At 43.6% G+C, this 23200-nt stretch overlaps 1 protein-coding gene across 1 annotated transcript in view; it reads left to right on the top strand.

The window, feature by feature from the left end:
• LOC144768902 (uncharacterized) overlaps positions 1 to 22729 on the top strand; it is a 72611-nt gene extending 49882 nt beyond the window's left edge. The window contains exons 3-6 of the mRNA XM_078652915.1: positions 16654 to 16791; positions 16873 to 16961; positions 20317 to 20349; positions 22592 to 22729. Of these exons, the coding sequence (XP_078509041.1) occupies positions 16654 to 16791; positions 16873 to 16961; positions 20317 to 20349; positions 22592 to 22729 (398 nt within the window). The remainder of the gene's footprint in view (positions 1 to 16653; positions 16792 to 16872; positions 16962 to 20316; positions 20350 to 22591) is intronic.
• The last annotated feature ends 471 nt before the right edge of the window (positions 22730 to 23200 follow it).

Below are 23200 nucleotides of genomic sequence, written 5' to 3'. Positions count from 1 at the left end.
CAATACCGGCAGTAAATACTGCCAGTGTATTCAGTAGTGTTAGTTAGAGCTCCATTTTATCAGATTGAAATTGTAGTGTGTTAACAGCCAATTGCATTGTGTTTAGCAGGGACGCGGGTATTTTGTTAGTTTGTTTGCGGAAGCTTTTCTTCACATTTTTTTGGTTGTTCCGTAGGGTGAACATTCACAGAGGATTCTGTGGTGATATCCTCCCTTTGATCCAGTACCTGATCCTGTTCTTGTTCGTGACTTGGTGAATAGGTTGCGAGCATGTCTTCCCATTCTTGTGTGTTCAAATAGGACAAAAACACCCTCCCCTCTTCTTTCTGATTTAATTCCTGTGGGCATGCTCCCACTCCCGTTCCTCTATTTTGTATCTGTGGATGCCCTTGGTCAAACGGTGATTTGTGTGTAGGTGACTTTGTATTTGTGTTTGAAATATCCATTCTTTTAATGGGGTGCTGTGGTTGCTGAGCCAGACATTGTTTCTGAGGCTAGCTCAGATTTGCTGACTTGTTCAGTGTCTGTTCTCCTTGTAGCTTCATTAGTGTCACCCGTCGCCTTTGTTTTTTTTGCTATCCCAGTCCTCGACCCTGGCATCTGATTGTGATAGTGGTATGGAGGTCTCTTGAAGCTTGTATTCCACGGTAGGGATGTCTTGAGGGCTGCACTGTTGACTGATTTTTGTAGGGGAAGATCCCAAGTTCCCGGGCGCACCTGCGAGAGGTGCAGTTTCTGGCATTTGCGCCCCTGGCGGTTGTAGCATGGTTCGGAATTGATGGAGCGGTTGGTCAGGAGCCCTGTCTTCATCGTTGTGTTCGTTAGGTGCTGCGCTTTGGGTGGGATCTTGGGTCTGTAAAGGTAGCAGCGGAGGTTGCAAACCTTTTAAAGTTACGGTGCTTGAAAAGAGGGCTGACCCTGGCTCCCTTAGAAAGTTCAATTTCATATATATCTTAGGCTGGCTGGAGCATATAGCGCTGCTCGGTCCTGTACGTGCTATAATCTTCTCTGTCGCTGATCTGTTGTGGCTGCATTTGTGACTAGTTTTAGTTCTGCACTTTGCTCCAGTGCGTGATATTTTTTCTTCCCTTTTCTGCCCTTTGTTTAGAGTGGCATTACCTCTCTTGTGTTGCCTGACCTCATTTGGGCTGTGTGCCGCAGGTCAGCAGAATGCTAGCCGCTGCCCCCCTCTGCTGACACTCCTCTGCTATCGCTCACGTGCTCGCATGCTCACTTCGAACTCCTGCGGGAGCTATACGGTACTCAGCCAGACTTTATTGTCTTTTTGACCTTTTTGGTTTTCAGCCTTTTGGTCTGTTTGGCTAATTGCTGCTTGGTGCTTGATGGTAGGTACTTTGTTTGCTGCTTTGGTGCTTTCCTTTGTTAGACCCGCCGTTGGCGCCCCCTACCAGGCCTGATGCCTCTAGCGGGGTAATGAAATGGCGCCACTGAGAGTGAGTGCTGAAGAGTGTTAGTGAGGCCCCCAGTCCCAGTACAAGCCCCAGGCCCACTGGGGGGAAAGACTGGTGCGGCTGAGATGGAGCTCCACGTGTCCCCCCGTGCTACCCCCTGCCCGCTCTGAGCACCACGAGGTCAGGTGTAGTTCTTATACCAGGGGGTGCACTTTTGGCCCTCCCCACGGGGTGCTCGGGTGCTCAGGACTGAGGGAAGTAGTAAGATGAAGCAGGTCTGGAGAAAGAGAACAGGGGAGCAGGGAGCAGGTAAACAGCACAGCTGCAGGACAACCTGCCCAACCTGTCTCGACCCGCTGGCCCCCCTGATTCCGTTCCGTCCTCTGTCCTCCGCCGGTGGCACAGATCACGCTGAGCCTGACCCCCGCTAACCTGCTCACCTGATCATGCAGCTCTCACAGGCTCGCTCCGGGACCACGCTCTTGCCGCTGTGCTCCGTGCTCCAGCAGTAGAGCAGTAGAGGTGCGGGGCAGGAAATGTGAGTGCCTGGAAGCCTTGGCAGGTCTCAAACAGCTTTGCTGAAATGGTCTGTGTAGAATGCAGAGAGCAGCACGGCGTTCTCCTAGTGCTCACCCGCTTGCATCAACTGGTGCTCGGGCTCTCTGGCGCTCTGCAAAACCTGGACTGGAATACGGCAGCAGTAACAGGACTAGGATAGTGATATGGGCTTTCTTCATCAATAGACTGGAGACCATGTCTCCGCCTTGGGCCCAGGGGGCCTGTAAATTAGCAGCCCAGAGAAGGTGTGGGTTGGTGAGAAGGTAATGGTAAATTGACCACATTCACAGTTTCCGAGACGGAGATGTTGGAGAACAAATTTAAACTCCTCTTTAATCACAATAACTAGTCCTACTCTTACCTTACAAATATGGTCTGGTTTATGAATATGGAACCAGAATGTCTGGGGCAGGGTTATCATTAAGCCAGGTTTCAGTAATGAACAGAGCGTCAATACGGCCCTCCTCCAAAAGCAGATGAATTTGAATTTTAGATCTGGGGAGCGAGTGACAGTTGATGAGACCAAGGCTCAAGGAAGGTTTGTCTGGTTGGCACTTTGGTCCATCTAAACTACTTTGCCCCTGATATTTATTGTATGCTAGCAGAGCTTGCATACCTGTAATCCCTCGACATGTGATTGCAGTAGCCCCCCTGTCCCTGCATGGCGTCGGAGCTTGTCCAAGTGATAGAAGCTGCTCCTTTGAGTAATGCATTCTCTGTAATTGGGCAGGGTCCCTGGTCCCTGGGCCCGGTCGGGCGCGGATGGGCACAGATGGGCTTGCCTTTGGCGTGCCAGCTTTGCAGCTAACATTTTAAGGCATCAGAGGTCTGAACACTCGACCTTTGGCGCCACGCACAGCTCTATGGGAGAGAGGGTTAACACTACCTCTCTACCACGCTTCCTAATAATGCTCTATGATTTCCAGGCAATTTGGCTATGGCGCGGTCCTTACTGCTGGAGCTGGTCTCCTCCCAGGTAAATGCCACAAAACAATAGGTAGGATCCCCCAAAAACGCAATAAGGCACGAGAATTAAAATTAATAAAAGATTAAATTTAAAAAGGAGTATACAAGGGCACTTACAATGTCTAAGAATGGCCTTAGACACTGTAGGGGTACAGGGGTCATGCACCTGTGCCCTCACCACTGGTATAGTGCACCCAGCTAGAGGGGTGACTGATCTATGCCAGGGCAGTGGGTTGTAGGCATGGCACACAGGGATGTTTGCGATGTCGACTCTTTACTTTGTTCTGCACCAAAATACACAGTCTGCAAAGGCAGTGTGTGAGTATAAAGGTAATGGGCCTCTAAGGGTGGCACAATAAGTGCTGCAGCCCTTAGAGTCCTTCCCTGGCCAAAGTGCCCTGGGTACCTGTGGTACCATTTACTAGGGACTGACCTGTGACCAGAGAGTGCCAATTGGGGTTGGTCTTCAAAGCAGTTTTAGGGAAAGAACATAGGCCCTGGGCACCTGATTGGCAGGAGCCCAGGGCACACTCAGTCACAGTACATCAGCAGTTCAGCCAAAAGTGGGGGCAACCGTACAGAAAGAGGGCACTTTCTCACACAACCTCCCTAAATGAAAGAGGATGAGACCAACCTTTCCTTAGAAAGTCTTCATTTTCTAAGTGGAAGAACCTCAAAAGTACATCTGCATTGGCATGGGCAGTCCCTGGTCTGTGTTCCTCTATAAATGTAATTCCCTGTAGGGACCACCTCAACACTTTAGGATTTCACCTTTCATCTGCATTTGAGAGGTCTGTGATCAGTTTGAGCAAGGAAGTGAGCTCCAAACGAATATGGCCTCAACTTCTTCAGGGACCAAACCACAGCAAAGGCCTCCCTGTCCATTGCACTCCAACGCTGCTCCCTGGGGAGCAGCCTTCTGCTTACATAAGGAACAGGTTAGTCTTGGTCTTCATTAACCCTGGGCAAAGCACTACGCTAAGCTCACGTATTTTGCGAAATTTGCGCAACTTCGCACTACACGAACTGCAAATAGCACAGTGCAAACACGCTTAGCATAGAGTAGTGCAGCGGTCATTTTCAACGCGGGGAGGCCAGGTTTCTCATTGCGAGTGGTCGCGTATGCTTGCAAACGCTCGCGGTGAGAAACTACCAGTTCCCGTCGAGAAAGCTGCCGCTCGAGTACAAATCTACTCGAGCGGCAGAAAACTACAGCTCGCACTGTGCAAGATGCCGTTTTCAATGATTGCACAGTGCCGGATGCTTGTCCGGACTGTGCAATCATTGAAAACGGCATCTTGCACAGTGCGAACAGGGTACTACGCAGTTTGCGTAGTGCTACACATAGCTCGCATTGTGCGATGTGCACTTTGCGTAGCTACGCATAGTGCTACTTCGCGAACAACGCCCAGGGTTAGTCTTCATCATTGGACTGGGATAGGACCGCTCCTACCCCTAGCTTAGAGGCATCAGTTTGCACAATGAACTGCTTCGTATAGTCTGGAGGTTTAAGAATTGAGCTGAGCACATTGCCTCTTTCTGGGTGTCAAAAGCCTTTTGACAGCTGACTGTCCAGTTGACCTTTTGGGGAATCTTCTTGGAGGTAAATTCTGTGAGGGGAGTCACAATAGAGCCATATCCCTTCACAAACCACTTGCAGTACCCAGTGAAGCCAAGGAATGCCCTGACTTGTGTCTGGGTTGTTGGAGCTGTCCAGCCCACCTTCCAAAGGCTGATCAGGTGATCCTGCCAGGTGGAACTAAAGACACCAATATTATCAAGATATGGTGCACAAAAGGTCTCTAATCCAGCAAGGACTTGATTCACCAACCTCTGGAAGGTGGCTGGGGCATTCTTTAAATCAAAGGGGATAACTGTAAACTGATAGTGCCTCTCGGTTATGGAGAATGCTGTTTTCTCTATTGCTCCTGATGCCATGCCAATCTGCCCGTACCCTGCAGTTATGTCAAAGGTACTTAGAAATTTGGCTGCAACCAATTTACCTATCAACTCATCTGCTCTTGGGATAGAGTGAGCATCTGTCTTGGTGACAGAGTTGAGCCCTCTATAGTCCACACAGAGCCTCATGTCTCTCTTTCCACCTTGTGGATGAGGTTTGGAAACTAGAACCACTGGGCTGGCCCAGGGGCTCCCAGAGGGTTCAATAACCCCTAACTCCAGCACCTTGCTGACTTCCGCTCTGATGCTTTCCTTGACTTGATCAGACTGACAATAGATTTTGTTTTTGAAAGGTGAACTGTCACCAGTGTCCACATCATGGGTGCTCCCGAGGCACTTTCTATAATATGGCCCCAGTTATTCACTATCATGTTTGAGAAGTCGAGAGTGCTGGTACCATGACTGATGAGTGATAATGTCTTTCAGCTTAAACATGTCACTATCTTGACTCGTGGCAGTAGTGATTTGTTCCAATGAAATGGCAGCTGGTGTGCTCGATTTCACAATGAAATGTATGTAGGCTTCGGTTGTCTTGAGAAATAGTTAGCAGGTTTTTGATCTTTTCCTGGATGATGCACCATTGTGTAGATGTACTGTTGTAATCTTAGACCTCACTGTTCAATGCAAGGAGGCATCTTCGCTTTTGGGTTACCAAAGATGGTCACAGGTGTGAAAGGATTTCCATAAAAGAATATATTGAAATGTTCGCAAGACCACTCACTACTAAACTTTCTTTCTCAGGTTGTGAATAAGTAGGTTCAGTTTGGGACAAACCTTTGCTTGCATGTGCTACAATATGCCTTCAAGCATTTTGTTGACTGTTTTGCTGTGTAAGGATGGCACCTAACCCAACTGTGCTAGTGTCAATAACAACTGTTTAAAGCTTTGGATCAAAGTATGCCATTTCAGTGGCGTTCTCTATTCTTTGTTTGATTTTCTTGAAGCTTTACTCACATTCTCGTGACCAATGAAATGAAACACTCCTTTTCACCAGAACCTGGGATTCTATGGGAATTCACAAGGGTATATTATCAAGCCCATTATCGCCGCTTTACTGGCAGTTTCCTGTCGATAAAAGCGGTGATAATGTATCGCCCTTTCTTGATGATATGACCCCTAGTCTTTTATATCAGAACAGACAGTTCCATCTAATGATATCCCTTATTTAAATCAGGCTAGTGAAGACTGTCACACTGAAATGAAGTATAAATGGTAGTCACGAGGTAGATCCAAGTAGAGATTTATTAAGTTGTTACAGGATCAATTCATGTTAGTTACAGGATCAATTCAAGATGATATAATGTAAATCCAAGCTAGTACATGGCCCCACCAGGAGCTGATCTTCATAGCTCACCCACTCATTCCAACTGTCACTCTTCCAGTCCCAGGCATACCAACATTCTACGCTGTCATCATGCACTCTAAGGTTCCATACACACAGACACATGCAAACTAGCTAAGCTGCTGTAAATGTAGTTACAACACACACCATTTAATTGTGTTATCTTTTCAGCAATGTGCTGACCTGGATTGCCTCGTTCATTAAATATGTCAAGGCAGTTGCGTACAGCTCCTTCACTGCCTCTTTTGGGGATTACCGCTATGAGAGAAACCCATGGCATTGGACCAGTGGAACATTCAATGATATCGTGTTTGAGTATTGATTCAAGTTCTTTTTCAACCGCCTTCTGCAAATTATATGCAATCCATCTGTGTCTCTGAGCAAAACGACAGAAATCCTTCTTTATATGTAACTGTACTTTCATAGTCTTGTGTTTTTCTAACCAATTATATAACAAAGGGTACTGATATACTATTTCTTGGTGAGCATTCATGTTATCAGTCCCATATCAGCAGCTGTGCTGATGCTGAGTAAACAGGCACTGGACGCTGTACCTGGAAGTTTATGAATGGGTGTATTCTGCACTTGTGTATTCTTGTGTTTTGTTGTAGTTTCAAATAAATCTTGACTTTCTAAGGGTGTCAAGGCAGCTGATGTATATATTTTGGATTTCAGTGGCATAAGTTGGGGCAATGGATATATTTCATTGTAATTCTTCTCAGGCATAATGTTTATCCGCACACCACAGTTGATGACGAAAGGTATCGAACACCCTTTTATCTTTGGACAATGTTTGAAAGACTTGGGTGCTTTTTCATGTCGACTCTTCTTTCTCTTGTACATTTCGTCACATGGGACTAGTCCCACACAAGCATGTTTCTCTGAGGTAAACATCAACATTGCACAGCCATCATCTTTACTTTCACTTGATGCTGATATTGAGGAACTTGTCAACGATGATTTAGATGACAATCTACTGTGCTTGGGGACATGTTTTGTGTATGTCAGGTACAGGGATTAAGATATGAGCCCGATGTCGGAGAGACAGAAGTAAGCTATTGGGTAAAAGGTCACCTGTGTAATACCGCTATGTCGTGTGGATGGGGCAAAATTTACGTAATCGGTATGTACATGATGGAACTTGCCTAAGGAACATGACAAACGCCTAAGTTGACAACTCTCCATTACTCTTGGTTAAAAATGTGTTGCATAAATAATACATACACTATATATTCCTTCGCCATATATTTACTAGGATAATTTAGCATTGGATTTAAAATTTGGAGTGTTAATGCTTAGAGGGGGCAATTAAAAGGCAAATGTAATGTAGTAAAAGGGTTTTTACTGTTTGAAATAAGTGATAAATTGACAAAGTTTATTTACCCCACTGTATGTAAAGTCTCAACGTTTTAGACATAATATCAATCTTACTTAAATTCAGAAGTTTGAATATTGATGAATTTCTTTCTGAATAATGATATGAAATACACTAGATTAAGGCAGAGAGTAACTGTCTCTCCACCACATTTGTTACTCTCAGGTCATTGATGAGGGGGGGCGAGGATTTTGTGATTCAGGAAATGATCACAGATAAGGTCACATGTTTCAGTTTGTTTCTCTTCAATACTTAATTCTTTGTAAGATGTCCAAGTGCTTTGTCTGATGCATTGTGGTGGTCATCTGCCAGAGAGGAGGGAGTCCTGGCTTGACTGACAAGAGGAGGATTCGCTGGAAGATTTCAGAATCTGAACAGAGCTTTACATGGTAGAGTGAGATCAGAGAAAAACATGCCCGAAACCACAACAGTGAATATGGTAAACACTTTGCTCATCAGACGTATGTAAGTCTCTATTGACCACTTATTAAAAATCATTACAATCATGGAGAATAAAAGCAACAAGTCTTAAAACAGAGTCGTCAAAAAGAATTTTTGAACAGATGCATTACTATTTCAAGATAATTCAGGGATGACATACCGTACTGGACCATTGAAATCACATAAAACATCATAAAAGTAATGTTTCGTCCATTTCATTATGTAACCACTCTATATAATAATATTAATAAAAACTTCCATGCGTTCAATCTTCGCCGCCTTGCCCAGCCCAGTAATTAAAGTGCCTTTGTGAAATCCCTTCAAACAAGCTATACTTGATACGGACATCATATATAATAATAAATAATAACTTAATCTATAAAGTGCCTCTGTGTCTACACTCAAAGCTTAACAGCATTTTATTAGGATCATATGCAAGGAAACCTATGTTTCAGAACACATTTCGGAAACTATCTATTGGAGGACTCACTGAAAAGTTCAAATAAATATCATTAACAAGTTTAAAAAGCCTACGTGCCTTCGTTCTGACATATTTTGTTTTTAAAGGAGCAAGTTAAGATTAGAATTATTTGACTAATTTTGGGTATATTGTCCAACTTTAATATCTGGTCATAATGAACTTTACTAATTACAAACAGTAGGGTTTTACCTTAACTGGCACCCATCTTTTACCAGTGCAATACCAATACTAATACAATAACAAGTCTATTAATATAACCATTTATCATTCCTGTAACACAGGCAAAACATCAGCCTGGGTCAGTTTCTTCTCAGCTATAAGGATGAACTTAACAAAATGGGTTGTTAAAGTGGAGGTATGTCCTCAGAGACAGAATATAATTGCTTTGCGGCACGTTCTTACTCCTATTTCCTTAAAAATAGGTTTTAACAGTGTTTGCCTCTCTTGTCGCAATCTAGAGCAAATACATACAATATGCAATAGCATTTCATTGAGACAACCACATAATCTGCAATTTGTGTTTTCCAATGTTGTACCCATCTCGGAGTCATATCCTTTGTTGGATAGCGACCAAATCTTAACATAGGATATCTTCCCCTTAAAACCAGTTTTGAATGGGAGTTTAAATAGGGTTGGGGCTCAGTTTTAAGATACTATCAATTAACCAACCAAGCATGCTATTATTTGCAATTGCCTCCTTATCCAAGAAAAACGACCAAAAAATAGCTGTGTGATTTAACCTCTGCTTTAAAACAATGTTGTTTCTATCTAGTGTTCCAAAGACGGGAAACTTAAAAGTGTATAGGCTCTCCATTAAATAGGATCTCCAACCACTAGCATAATCTTTATTTATTATTTCTTGCCAACGCGAGTTGACAAGAGAGTCAGAATCTGATAGATAAAAAGAAAATAGACATTTTAGAAACGTGGATTGTCTCAACAGAGTTTGGCTTATTAGGCCAAACTCTAGTCTGTCATTGAGATTGGTCTAGGAGAAGGGCAATAAATTCATACCTTTAGCCACATCAAGTTCGCTTATGATGAAAGTTTGACGTGGGGAACATTTTAATAAGTGGATGAGGAATTTTTTTTTTTAAAAAAAACATTAATTTGCCAGGTGAGCAGATAATTACATCTTCTTGCGGAAGCTGGTGCTGCCACAGTAGGTGATTGGTGAAGAAACCCATTGTGACTCCCTTGTGTGCCAAACCATACACCTGAACTTTAAAGACTCCTTATATATGATTACTTTTTGAGAAAGTATGTCATTGACACAACTGTTGCAGATGTTAATCAGAACGGTTAGGTTGGATAGAGGCTAGAACCTTTAGTTTGGCCAAAATTACTTCAGGAAAGAAGGAATGTTTTTTGTGGAGCAGGATTCATAGATTGAATTTCTGATTGCTTTGTAGCGCCTGAAGCTGGTGGAAATAAGATCCGGACCTCCACCCCGATGATCGTCTCCATTCCAGAGAGAGGTAAGTCAGAGTGAAGTTTGGTGTGAATTTCTTGTGTAACAAGTTTGTGTGTTGCAGATTATAGGTGATTGTCATGGGTGAAGCATGAAGTTCCTTTTAGTAAGGGGAGCAGAACCCCAAACCCCAAAGGTTAGGTACTCTGAAATTCAGATTCCCCCAAATTATACCTTTAGCGGTTCCACTTCAATCCTCGATCTATCAATAAAGAACCCCATCCTCATTATCAGGACTAACATTACTTTAGCCAAGTATAAATAATTAATAGGAACATTCAGGAACTGAGTTCTAGATCAGTAATAGTTAAAGTATTTAATAACAAAATCCCAAAAGCAAGGGGTACAGGGTATTGTAAAATATGCTGTGTAGTCACAAATGCATAATACATAGTCAGAAATCCAATTATTCTAAGTACCAAATGAACAGCTAGATTATACGTGGAGGGGACAGAGTCCCTGGTAGAAAAGGAAAGTCATCTCATTATAATTGATATAATCACAAAGGAAACCAACAGCATCTCCAGCAGAAAAGGAAAGGCCTCCCAATAAATAGACATAGCCCCTACTAGACAGGAACGTCTTCTGGCTCACCTCAAAAAACAGAGTTTTATACACAATTTCAGAGCAATTTAATCTGTAACTGTGGGTGAAGGTTTGATTTATTCAGCATTCTGTCCGTCATCTGTTCTTTTTGTGTTTGGATTGAGGTCATGGCACTGGATAGTCTATGTTTCTTCATATCAGTAAGCCCGGGCTGCAAACTCTGCTCCGCCAGCCGAGTTTGAAAAGTTTTGCCAACTCCACGGTCTGTTGGGAATGCGGAGTTCATGCAAAACTCTGACTCCGTGGCGGAGCGGAGTTAGCGCCTGTGCCACGGCCCTAACCAGAAAAAAAATAAAACACTTGCCTGCTCACTGGCGTCTCCGGGCTGCCCTCCTCCTTGCCGTGGTCTCTCCTCCTCACCGCTGTCCTCGCTGCAAACCCCTAAGTTGAATGTCTTGTGTGAACTGCGTATTCGCAAGACCGGCAATGAGGATGGTGGCGAGGAGGAGAGACCATGGCGAGGAAGAAGGCAGCCCGAGATGCCAGACAGCAGGCAAGTGGTTTGTTTTCCTTTTTTTAAATTGGGAGTGTGATTTGGGGAAGGTGGAGCAGAGCAGAGCAGAGTTCTACAGAGCTTTTTTTTTACTCCGTGGAACTCCGCAGAGTGCCACGCCACATACTCTGCCCACCCTACATATCAGCCAGACCTTTGCCGTACTCTAAGATGATGATAATTTAATTGGGCGAATATTTCTCATGTTCATAGAAATAAGAGGAAGGGTTTTGGGCCATTTCAGGCACAGCACAGATATTTGCCAGCGTATTCTTGAAAGTACCATTTGTCCTCTCCCGTACTGCGGAAGATTGAGGCTGATAACTATAGTGGAACTTTTTAACTTCTTTCATTTTCTCCACATATGATTTCCAAAGCCTCATTTTTAAATGTGTCTCATGGTCTGTTTTACTAGAATTTGGAAGGCCAAATCCAGGAATTAGTTCCTTCAATAATGATTTGGCAACTGTAAAGCTATCTGATCTCCAGGTGAGGTATGCTTCAACCCACTGAGAGAACATGCAGACAACTACTAAGGTGTGTTCAATTCCATTGTAATTTAGCATCTCAATCTGATCTGCTTGAAGTCTTAAAAATGAGCCTTCTGAATTGCCAATACGACTCATCAATACCTTGGTCATTTTCCCCTGATTATTAAACTTACAAGTCAAACAGCATAAACAAACCTCTCTGAATGTTGTCGTTTGTCAATACTTTTTTAAAATTCAGACTACACTATTTCTTTCTACATGAGTCCCATTGTGGAAATATTTGAACATTAGCTACAGCATAGAGTTTGGCAAGATGTATTTTCTCTGAGCATTTAAAAACATATCATTTTAATATTTCTTGAAACGCATCTTTCCCATTTTTCGTCATTATCTGGACCATCTTCTTGAAGATCTCTCAGTCCACTTAATGAAGTCTGGTTGAGCTCCTAAAGAAACAACTTACATTTTCAGCATTTTGAACTATTTATTTTCAACTCTTCATCCTCACCCTCCTGGACAACTGTCTCTTCTTGCAATGCACAGTATTTTTCAATCTGATTAGCACATTTATGACTAAGTATAAATATATCTTTTCCAGCCTTATGGCCAACACTCTTGATGACTGCAAGTTCCTTTGGCTTTAGTATTGCCTTCAACAAATCCAGAAAAAGGTCAGTGATGGTGGTGGTCTGTCGTATTATCCGGTCAGAGCTTACAGAACCCAATGGGGTGTGGACATTAAGCTGTGATATTTATAAATGGTCACCTGGTATTAACCTTTGAACAATAAATGAGCAGTACTAGTATTCCAAGAATTTCATGGAGAACTGATCCATTTTACACATAGGCTTCGATGTGACATTGCTGAACAGACATACATTAACCCTGATGAAGTCCTCTCAGAAGACAAAACATATTGGCCGGGCTGTTTCTTTGATGTATTAGAGAATTGTTTTGAGACTTCATAGTGTGGCTCTCATGTTATTTTGAGATTGGAGAAGAAAACATTGATATTGACACCATTGAACTATGTGTATTGATGAAAGGAGGCGAGAAGAAAAAAAGAGAAGAAACTCTACAATGTAAATATAGAATTCTTGAGGCACTCCCTTTTGTGTTTTTTTTTTACAAACAAGCCCCAGTTGGGGCGCAAATGTTTGGCCACTTAGCCAGCTAAGTTCCAGGAAACAATCTTAATATGGGAGGGCTGATAAGAGATATCATCACCCAAGTCATATGGCTCAGAGACTGAGGGTGATACAGCGGTGGCCAGTCACAGGAGGGGGGATGGGTATATACTCCAGAAGAGGTACTGTCAAAACCTTTTTTGTTAAAATCATATTTTACTATTTTCCAAGTTGGAAATGTTCAGTATATAATGCTCAAAGAACAAAATATGCATACAGAAGAAAAAAAAGAAGAAAGAAAGAAAGAAAAAACATAGATAAATAAGGCTTAGGCCTGACCCTGATGGTCGTCTGAAGAAAAGAACATCAATCAAATTTTCATTTGATCAATCGCAGCTGAGAACCGCCCAAATTTTATCGAGTTTCCTCAGTGAGGAAAAACCTCTAGCTTTGTCAAGAGCCAACTCTAACTCATAGATTTGTCTCAAAAGAGCCCAACATTAATTTGCATTAGGGGGTCATCAGAGACCCACACCCAAGCAACATATAACCGGGCACAGACTATCATTTTTGTCGTTAGGCATTTGATACCACCATCATCCTCAAACTTAACACCCAACAAAATCTCTTTAGGTGATAATGAGATCTGGAGGCCTAGACAGCGCAACATTAATTTGGTAACATCAGTACAAAAGTCCTGCCGGGCAGGACATACAGTGAACATATGCACCATATCTGCAGAAATCTGCCTACATTTTGTGCAACTAGTTTTATCCCCAGAAACATTGGCTCCCCATGTAAAGATTCTTTCTGGCATGTCACATTGGAGACAAATAGTCTTGAATTGTTGCAGGTTCTGATTGATAGAGTGGACTGATCTGTCCAAAATCTCCAGTGCCCTCTGTCGCTCCAAGATGTAAACGTCAGACCCCAGTTGCCGGTTCCATTTTCAATCCAATAGCACATTGTCCTCAGTTACATACTGACAAAGGACCTGATATACCAAACTTATCAATCTACTTGCTTTATAAAGATGCCGCTACAACTCTGTATCTTCCAGATGAATCAGGTATTTAGATTCTAAATGTTTTTTTGAAGTGATTAGGGAGCCCTTAGTTATCCTGTAATCCGGTAAATCAGCAGAAGCTATTCAAGTCGCACACCTGCCCGATATTAGGAACCCCATATCGCACCCAGGCCTTTCCGATTGGATCTTGAATCACTACTAGGATAACAGGATTATACAACAGCAGCGTTTCTTTGCGTAAAAAGGCAATTGAATATTTATTACAGATTTCCTGCCAGATACAAAAATCATCCTTCACAGCCTTAAAGCGAACCCTCTTGAAGTAATTTGGGTCCCCCAGCCGGTATGAAAAAGGCTTATATTCATCCCCCAGGGCTAGCTGATGAGCAGAAAGCCACTTGGTCAGGGTCTGCCAGGATTAATAAACTGCACAAGCGCCCTGAAAACACAGCCCAAAAAATACAACTTAAAGTCTGAGAATTTAATTAGATGGGAGATTTATACGTTTTCTCATCTTGCCTGCCTGTAACCCCAGATAAAACTTCCAGTGGTGCCTTTTGCGGTGCCTAAAAAATGAATTCCGGAACCAAAAATGAATTGCACTAAAAAGATAAGGAAAATTAAGAAGATTATTCATTTTAACTATATTGCATTGTCCAATAATGGTACTGTCAAAACTATGCACCAGTGGAAGAGTGCTGAGTCCAACAAAAATAGAAAATGGACTATACACCAGTGGAAGACCTTTAAGCTCAGTAATTCACAATGGACTATGCACCAGCAGAAGAGCGCTAAGCCCAGTAATGGACAATGGACTATGCACCAATCGAAGAGCGCTAAGCCCAGTAATGGATAATGTACTATGCACTAGAGGAAGAGCGCTAAGCCCAGTAATGGTAATGGACTATGCACCAGTGGAAGAGAGCTAAGAGAAGTAATGGACAATGGACTATGCACCAGCGGAAGAGCGCTGAGCCCAGTTATAGACAATAAACTATGTACCAGTGGAAGAGCCCTAAACTCAGTAACAGACAATGAACTATGCACCAATAGAAGAGCGCTAAGCCCAGTAATGAACAATGGACTATGCACCAGTGGAAGATCGCTAAGCCCAGTAATGGACAATGGACTATGCACTAGTGGAAGAGCGCTAAGCCCAGTAATGGACAATGAACTATGCACCAATGGAAGAGGCGCCAAGCCCAGTAATGGACAATGGACTATGCACCAGTGGAAGAAAGCTAAGACAAGTAATGGACAATAGACTATGCACCAGTGGAAGAGCGCTAAGACAAGTAATGGACAATAGACTATGCACCAGTGGAAGAGCGATGATCCCAGTAATGGATAATGGACTATGCACCAGTGGAAGAGGCGCCAAGCCCAGTAATGGACTATGCACCAGTGGAAGAGAGCTAAGACAAGTAATGGACAATAGACTATGCACCAGTGGAAGAGCGCTGATCCCAGTAATGGATAATGGACTATGCACCGGTGGAAGAGCTCCACGCCCAGTAATTAACAATGGACTATACACCAGTAGAAGAGAGCTAAGCCCAGTAATGGACAATGGACTATGCACCAGTGGAAGAGCGCAAAGCCCAGTAATGAACTATGGACTATGCACCAGTGAAAGAGCTCTAAGCCCAGTAATGGACACTGGACTATGCACCAGCAGAAGAGCGCTGAGCCCAGTAATAGCCAATGGACTATGCACCAGCCGAAGAGAGCTAAGCCCAGTAATGAACAATGGACTATGCACCAGCAGAGGAGAGCTAAGCCCAGTAATGAACAATTGACTATGCGCCAGTGGAAGAGCACTAAGCCTAGTGTTGGACAATGGATTATGCACCAGTGGAAGAGCACTAAGCTCGCTAATATACAATAGACTATGCACCAGTGGAAGAGCGCTAAGCCCAGTAATGGACAATGGACTATGTACCCGTGGAAGACCGCTGAGTCCAGCAATAGACAATGAACTATGCACCAGTGGGAGAGCGCTAAGTCCAGTAAAGGACAATGGACTATTCACCAGTGGAAGAGCGCTAAGCCCATTAATGGACAATGGACTTTGCACCAGTGGAAGAGCGCTAAGCCCAGTAATGGACAATGGACTATGCACCAGTGGAAGAGCTCTAAGCCCAGTAATGGACAATGGACTATGTAACAGTGGAAGAGCGCTAAGCCCAGTAATGGATAATGGACTATGCACCAGTGGAAGAGCGCTAAGCCCAGTAATGGACAATGGACTATGCACCAGTGGAAGAGTACTAAACCCAGTAATGGACAATGGACTATGCACCAGTGGGAGAGCCCAGTAATGGAACTTCAGCTGAAGGACCTTGGGCACTTGCAAGGGTAGAAACACTGGGAAGTTCATTCACAATTCATGCATATTTAGGAAATTTACAATGACATCATTTAGTCTTCATGTGCAAAGCTGCATAGGGAAAGATACACATATAGAATGGGTTGGGAGGGGGCAAGTAACAGGAGTGAGCAGAAAACAACATCCATATTAAATTAAATGGACTTTTCATCAAAATGTGGCAACAAAATTACATTACTAAACACACTGCTATACATTATATTAAACTAATTTCAAGTGCGCTCATGTTAGATTATTATTACCAGATTGTACCCATTATTAAATTCATTATTCAGAAGCATTTTCCATAATAATGCAACTCCTAAAACCATTTCAACAATCAGATTTTGACAAATGTTATACTCTTTTGAGGAGTGATGATAACCAGTCCAGAACCTTTAATCCACTGGTGTGTTTGAAGACTCTTGTAGACCTTTGTCTCTCTACTCCTTTTGTTATTCTTTTTTCCTACGTTCTTCCTGCACCTGCCAAGAGCCGGACGAGCCTGACACTCACAGGTTGTCTCTCTTCTTCAGGGACTCCTCCTCCTTCAGATGCCCCATCTACTACCTGGCGGGTCACCTTGGCGGTGGCTTCAGGGATGCTCCTCGGTGCTGTTGTCGCTGTCCTTGGTGTGGTTCTACTCTATAAGAGATGCACAAAAAAAGCGAATGGTAAGAGTCTATTCAAAGTCCCATTTCAAAGTTTAAAGCAGTCAAAAAGCAGGTGCGATATAATGTGGTCTTTTATTTCAGGTGCGACCCCTGGTGGCAGCCCCAGAGCCATCTATGAATCTGCAGTAAACTATGAGAATGTGAAGAAAGGAAACCAAGCACAGCCTGCAGTGAGTAAATTATAATAAATCTATCAATATATATGTACAGTCTGTAACCAAGAGCCAACTCCCAAACTGCAAAGAGAAACACATATTCTTACCATAAAGATGTATGTACATATAACAGACATGTAGCCAAGCACAGGCTGCAGCAGTGGTCGAAGTGGGAGAAAAAAAGTAGGGGAAATGTGGGCGGTGAATCAGAGGGCGGGAATAACCTGTGGATTGGGTCAGTGGACGCAGTCAGAGGTATAGCAGAAACAGCAAAATATCCCAGTTTTTAATATTTGTTTCCCATTTCACTAACCGGTTACAGCTTATTTCGTTATTTAATGTAACCAATGGAAACACATGTTTATTTAGGGTTTAATATGAGTTATTGACATTAAAATGCATTCAAAAAGATGAATACGTTTCCAATCACAGAATCTCCCAAATATCCTTAAAAGTGGAATCGCAGCCATTTGTCTCTCAGCCATGGCTTCTCTGTCATCAGCACTTCTCCTCCCTTTTTCCACAAGAGCACTTCAAGCATAAATAGCAAATTATTCTAGTTCGCAATTTTTCCACATAAGTATGGCTCTGCCATATTTGCCACATAATACATCATCTGCTGCATTATTTGTTGATTTTAACTAATTAATTGATTATAGCTGAAACGGATCACTGACCTATTCACATTATGTGCACTTTGAGATCTGCATGGTACAGCCTCTTAGAAGCAGGCACATTAACCCTCTGCGCTTCCTTTCCATGACACAAAATTTCCACTAGGCAAAACATCATGGGCCTCATTTATCTCTACTAAGAACATTAATCACTGGAGTTATCATGACATTTTTATTGTTGCTGAAAATTGTCGGAGGCCGGGAAGGAGGCAGCAAGTGCTTCTAAAACCATATTATACTTGCAAACACGATGACCCCCTCCGAAGTCTGAATCTCCCTAGATGCGTCACGTTGTAAATACCCCGCATCATGGCGCTGGCTTTGCGCCACCGCTGTGTCACAAAAGTGACGCAACGGCGGCGCAAATGTGGCGTATGGGGCTTGTAAATCTGCCGCCAAGTGTTGCTAGGTTAGGAAATGGTTGACTAGTCTCTGAATTAAAGAAATCTTACCCATGGTAACTGAAGTCTCCCAACAAGAGGACCTGTTGTGCTGCAAGCACATGGGGCACAGTATAGTCCAGTAGGCTTTGACTGAACTCTTTTTTTGGTCCAGGCGGGCGGTAGACTAAAGCGCCTTTCCAACTTACTTTGGGAGGGAGTTGAGCTTGAATATGCATATTTCTGACCCATGTCCCATGGCAGCATCAATGGTAACACCTGATATTTAGAGTGAAATGAAGCAGCAGAAATGCAGTGTGAGAGGCTACGTATAAACAAGGTATTAGTAGTAGTAGGTTAGCACTGTTGTGCTTTCTTAACCTTGGCAAGCGTTTGTAAAGTTTTTGAATTTTCATCATTTGTATGTTATGTCTGTGGTTGCATATAGTATTTGTTAAACATCTATATATGGATTGTGTTTGCTAATTTGAAAGTATAATGAGCTTCTCCCTGTTAAAGATATTTGTAGAGTGCTTTCTCTATCGACAGGTCTTCCAATGGCTCTAACATTTTGTTGAGTTAGTTGAGTTCATTGAGTTGGATGGTCTGAGTTCTGTTGCTTGTCTTGAAGAGCCCTTTTATAGGAAGGTACATTTCTGTGATTCAATGTTGTGCATTTGACCGTGTGACATGTTTCAATGCATTTTATTTGGATGGTTCTAAGATGTATGTTGACCTGGTCCGAGGCCGTTGCTGTTGAGTTGAAGCATCTTGAAAGAATAAAGCTTTGTTGGGGTCCATCAATCGTGTTCAGATTTAGGAAGGGAATTATTCTCATAGTAGGAAAGATGTTCCAATAATGAATATTGTTCAGTGGGAGATGCTGTTCGGTCTCCAGAGTTAGCTGATGTCTGTATGTCTAATTCATTCTGCATTGGTGGATGTGTGATGTTTGGCATTTGTGTTGTAGAACATGATTAGCTGCACTACATGGCAGACCTTAGGCACCTTGGCGGCTGTAGAGGAAGGTAGGATGAGGAGTACATAGTGATTAGACCAAGAAAGGAGAGTGTTCACACACGCATGAACGAGGAAGTGTGCGTCATATAAGCGAGGACATGCGTGTGATGAGGGAATATGGACCTGTCTGGGATTAAAATTGGAAGATATTCTAGTAGTGTGATACTATCGTCAAAGAATAGGACACAAGACATCTTCTACCAGTTTCCAGTATATTCCATGACCTTCTAGTGTTAATGATATTTTAGTACTTAGATTTACTAGAATGCTATTTCCTTTATGAATTGGGAATTCGGTAATTGTGTCTTTAATCTGTTAACAACATTAATTTCACCTGCTGATAAAAATGCAACTTGGTTGCTTTTGAGTCAACAGCATCCTTGGTTGTGTAGGAATCATCTCACACATGCAGGGTGAGTCTGGACTCAGTAACGGAACCAAAATGAGATGTTTGTGGGTCTTTAACTAAGATCAGGATGAGTTTCTACTCTGTGCTCACCTCTCGTGTCAGCCAGGTGACCGGGGGTGGGGTATGGCTGCTCTCTCTTCATCTAGTCATCTGGTGACCAGGGGTGGGGTATGGCTGCTCTCGCTTCATCTAGTCACCTGGTGACCCGAGGTGGGGTAAGGCTGCTCTCTCTTCTTTTAGTCACCTGGTGACCAGAGGTGGGGTATGGCTGCTCTCGCTTCATCTAGTCACCTGGTGACCAGAGGTGGGGTATGGCTGCTCTCCCTTCATCTAGTCACCTGGTGACCAGAGGTGGGGTATGGCTGCTCTCTCTCTCATCTAGTCACCTGGTGACCAGAGGTGGGTTATGGCTGCTCTCTCTTCATCTAGTCATCTGGTGACCAGGGGTGGGGTATGGCTGCTCTCTCTCTCATCTAGTCACCTGGTGACCAGAGGTTTGGGTATGGCTGCTCTCTCTTCATCTAGTCACCTGGTGACCAGAGGTGGGGTATGGCTGCGCTCTCTTCATCTAGTCATTTGGTGACCAGGGGTGGGGTATGGCTGCTCTCGCTTCATCTAGTCACCTGGTGACCAGAGGTGGGGTAAGGCTGCTCTCTCTTCATCTAGTCACCTGGTGACCAGAGGTGGGGTATGGCTGCTCTCGCTTCATCTAGTCACCTGGTGACCAGAGGTAGGGTATGGCTGCTCTCCCTTCATCTAGTCATCTGGTGACCAGAGGTGGGTTATGGCTGCTCTCTCTTTATCTAGTCATCTGGTGACCAGGGGTGGGGTATGGCTGCTCTCGCTTCATCTAGTCATCTGGTGACCACTTCTCTTTTTTTCCACAGGCGCAGTCCCCTGATGCAGACCAGACTTACATGGTAAGACAAATGTACAGTGTCTCTCAGCACAGAATGGTGTTTCTGATTGCTTAGATACATGTTATTTCTTGACACCTACCCAATTAGGTCATCTCTGTAAGTAAACACAATCCAGTGGGGGGTTAGTTAGGCCTGGTATCTGGATTAATCTGTCATGGATATCTTAGCTGACAACACAGAATCTTATGAACTGACATAAGATACTCTCCCTTAAAGATTAGAGAATAGTTTTAGCAAATGTCATTTCCCGGTTGGCAAAGTTGTGCTTGTGGCACCAATGTATTTTAATTAACTCTCCAAAGGCCTTTCGGTGCTGTAGGAATAAAAAAGAGGGACTGTTTATAGGAAGAGCTAAAAGTTACCAGGCCTGAATTAGGATCTTTGGAAACTAATAAATAAATGGCATCAAGTGTGCGCTCAGAGGTGAGATGTTCCACAAGATGACAACCTTAACTGAGAAGCATCCGGCCTTACAGTTGGGTCTCTGCTGTGGGGAGGTAGAGTGTTGACTGGTCCAGTTGTACACTTAGAGGTGTTGTGTTCTATAAGACTACCTTCCCTGAGAGGCATCTTACCTTACAGTTGGATCCCTGCTGCAAGGGGGGTAGCGTGTGGACTGCACCAGTTGTACACTTAGAGGTGAGGTGCTCCACAAGATGGCTGTCTTCACTAAGAACGCGCTTGAGGTAGTATGCTGTGAATGTCATTCTCTAGCCTGCGCTAGTTGCTGATGCTTTTACGCTGTTACATTTGTTTTAAATAGCACAATTTCCTTCCTTTGGTGCACTGTACTCTGTTGCATGATTTTAAAAATACATCCGGAACCACTCGCTTTGCTGCTTGCTGCCTAGCCCCACCTCCGGCTTTCTTCTCCGGTCCACCGCAGGTCCCAATCCCGTTTGAGTGGAGGGAAGCAGTTACTTCCGGTTGGTCGGCGTTCTAGTGCTCTGCCTGAATACAACATAAATGCCCCTGCAAAGCCAAAGGCAAGCCCGTCTGCGCCCGTCTGCGCCAGGACGGTGCCAGAAGCCAGAGATTCTGGCTGTTTCTCTGCAAATCATAATCCCCCCATGCAATTATGCTACACTAGATAATAATTATTTAATCTTCAGACTAAGGCACCCCTTATCTGCCAACCAGAGTCCTGGCCATGTACAGAAAGCCCATTCTCATGCCGGACATGCCAGTTTCAGGCTCCCTCTATCCCCCCGGACCGAACTACCATTCACCCTGCAGATGCCTCACAGAGAGGGTGGAAGAATCTGTTATGCAACATACGCTCCATGCCCAAACACTATACGGCGGTATGGGACTTAGTGTCTTCAGTTCGGCCGGAGCTGGGTTTCTTTACTGAAACCTGGCTTAAACCCCACTCGGTGCCTGCCATTACACTGGGTATTCCAGAAGGATACAAAATGATCAGACTGGACAGGCCTACTAAAATCGGGGATGGTTTTGCTATTGTTTGTAAAAACGGAATTAACATCTCGGTCTTAGACCAACATAGTGATGCTGCTATGGAAGTGTTGGTCTTCAGGATAGATGCACCTGCATATGTTAGCTGGAAAGGGGCTCTAATCTATCGCCCCCCAGGACCCGTAGTAAATGTTCCCCTGCTATTAATCGAGCTACTAGCCCCTCATATGAACACAGGCAATAATTTTCTATTGCTTGGAGATTTTAATGTCTATAGTAACAATGAAGATAATTCAGATGCTCAGACACTTTTGACTGATTTATCTCTATTAGGCCTAACCCAGTATAATGAAGGGCCAACGCACGTGGCTGGCCACACCTTGGACATCATATTCTCTAACTCTCATAAAATCAAATGTGACCATATTTAGGAGGCGTTATCTAAGTACAATTTGGCCATTGATAAGGCCATTGACCATATTGCACCTATGAAATCCTGCATGAGTCGCCACAATCGCCCTCAAGCAGCTTGGTTTACTGATCATCTGCGAACTCAAAAACAACTTTGTAGAAAGTTAGAAAGAGTTTGGCGGGCCTCACATAATGAGACGTATAGAAATCAATATCACCTTTCCCAGACTAGCTATTTACAAAAACATAAAATCTGCACGCAAAATGCATATATCATTGCAGTTAACGCAGGCTGGGAATTCATCAAAAACCCTATACCAAATTCTTCAGTCTTCATAAATCCGAAGCCATGTGAAAGCCTTGAGACCCCTTCCCAACAGCTGTGTGATGATTCTCCCTATATTTCTCTCATAAGATAGAGCTTATATATGGTAAAATCATGGCGGCAGGCAATCCTCAGGAAAACCCTATGTCCCTGTATGTACCCAATCTGGCCAACCCTACGTTACTCAACAATTTCCATATCATCACTGTGGTAGAGGTTGAAACATAGATGCATCAGATAAAGTCCGGTTCCCAGTCCAATCACATTCCTGCTAAAGTTATGCCATCCCTGACCAAACAGCTTGGCCCTGTGGTACAGTCTCTTATTAATCTTTCCATTCCAGAGGGCCTAGTTCCACAGGAGTGGAAGATCGCTCAGGTGAGACCTATCCGTAAGACCTCCTATATTCCATGGATGGAATTGTCGAACCTCCGCCCCATCTCACTTCTTCCATTCCTGAGCAAGCTAATTAAGAAACATTTCAACACCCATCTCTCTAACTTTGTCGAACTGACGGAATGTTTAGATCACTCCCAGTCTGTTTTCAGGCCCAAATACAGCACCGAATCTGCACTACTCTCAGTCACAGATAACATCAGAATGTCCCTAGATAAAGGCCATTCTATGATTCTGCTGCTGTTGGACCTATCCGCAGCGTTCGACACAGTTTCTCATAGTGTCTTGCTCAGGAGATTGGAA

Source organism: Lissotriton helveticus, chromosome 7 (genome assembly GCF_964261635.1).
Source record: "Lissotriton helveticus chromosome 7, aLisHel1.1, whole genome shotgun sequence".
NCBI classification, from domain to species: domain Eukaryota; kingdom Metazoa; phylum Chordata; class Amphibia; order Caudata; family Salamandridae; genus Lissotriton; species Lissotriton helveticus.
The sequence above is the reverse complement of the archived record's forward strand: the minus strand, read 5'-3'. Positions and strand labels throughout refer to the sequence as shown.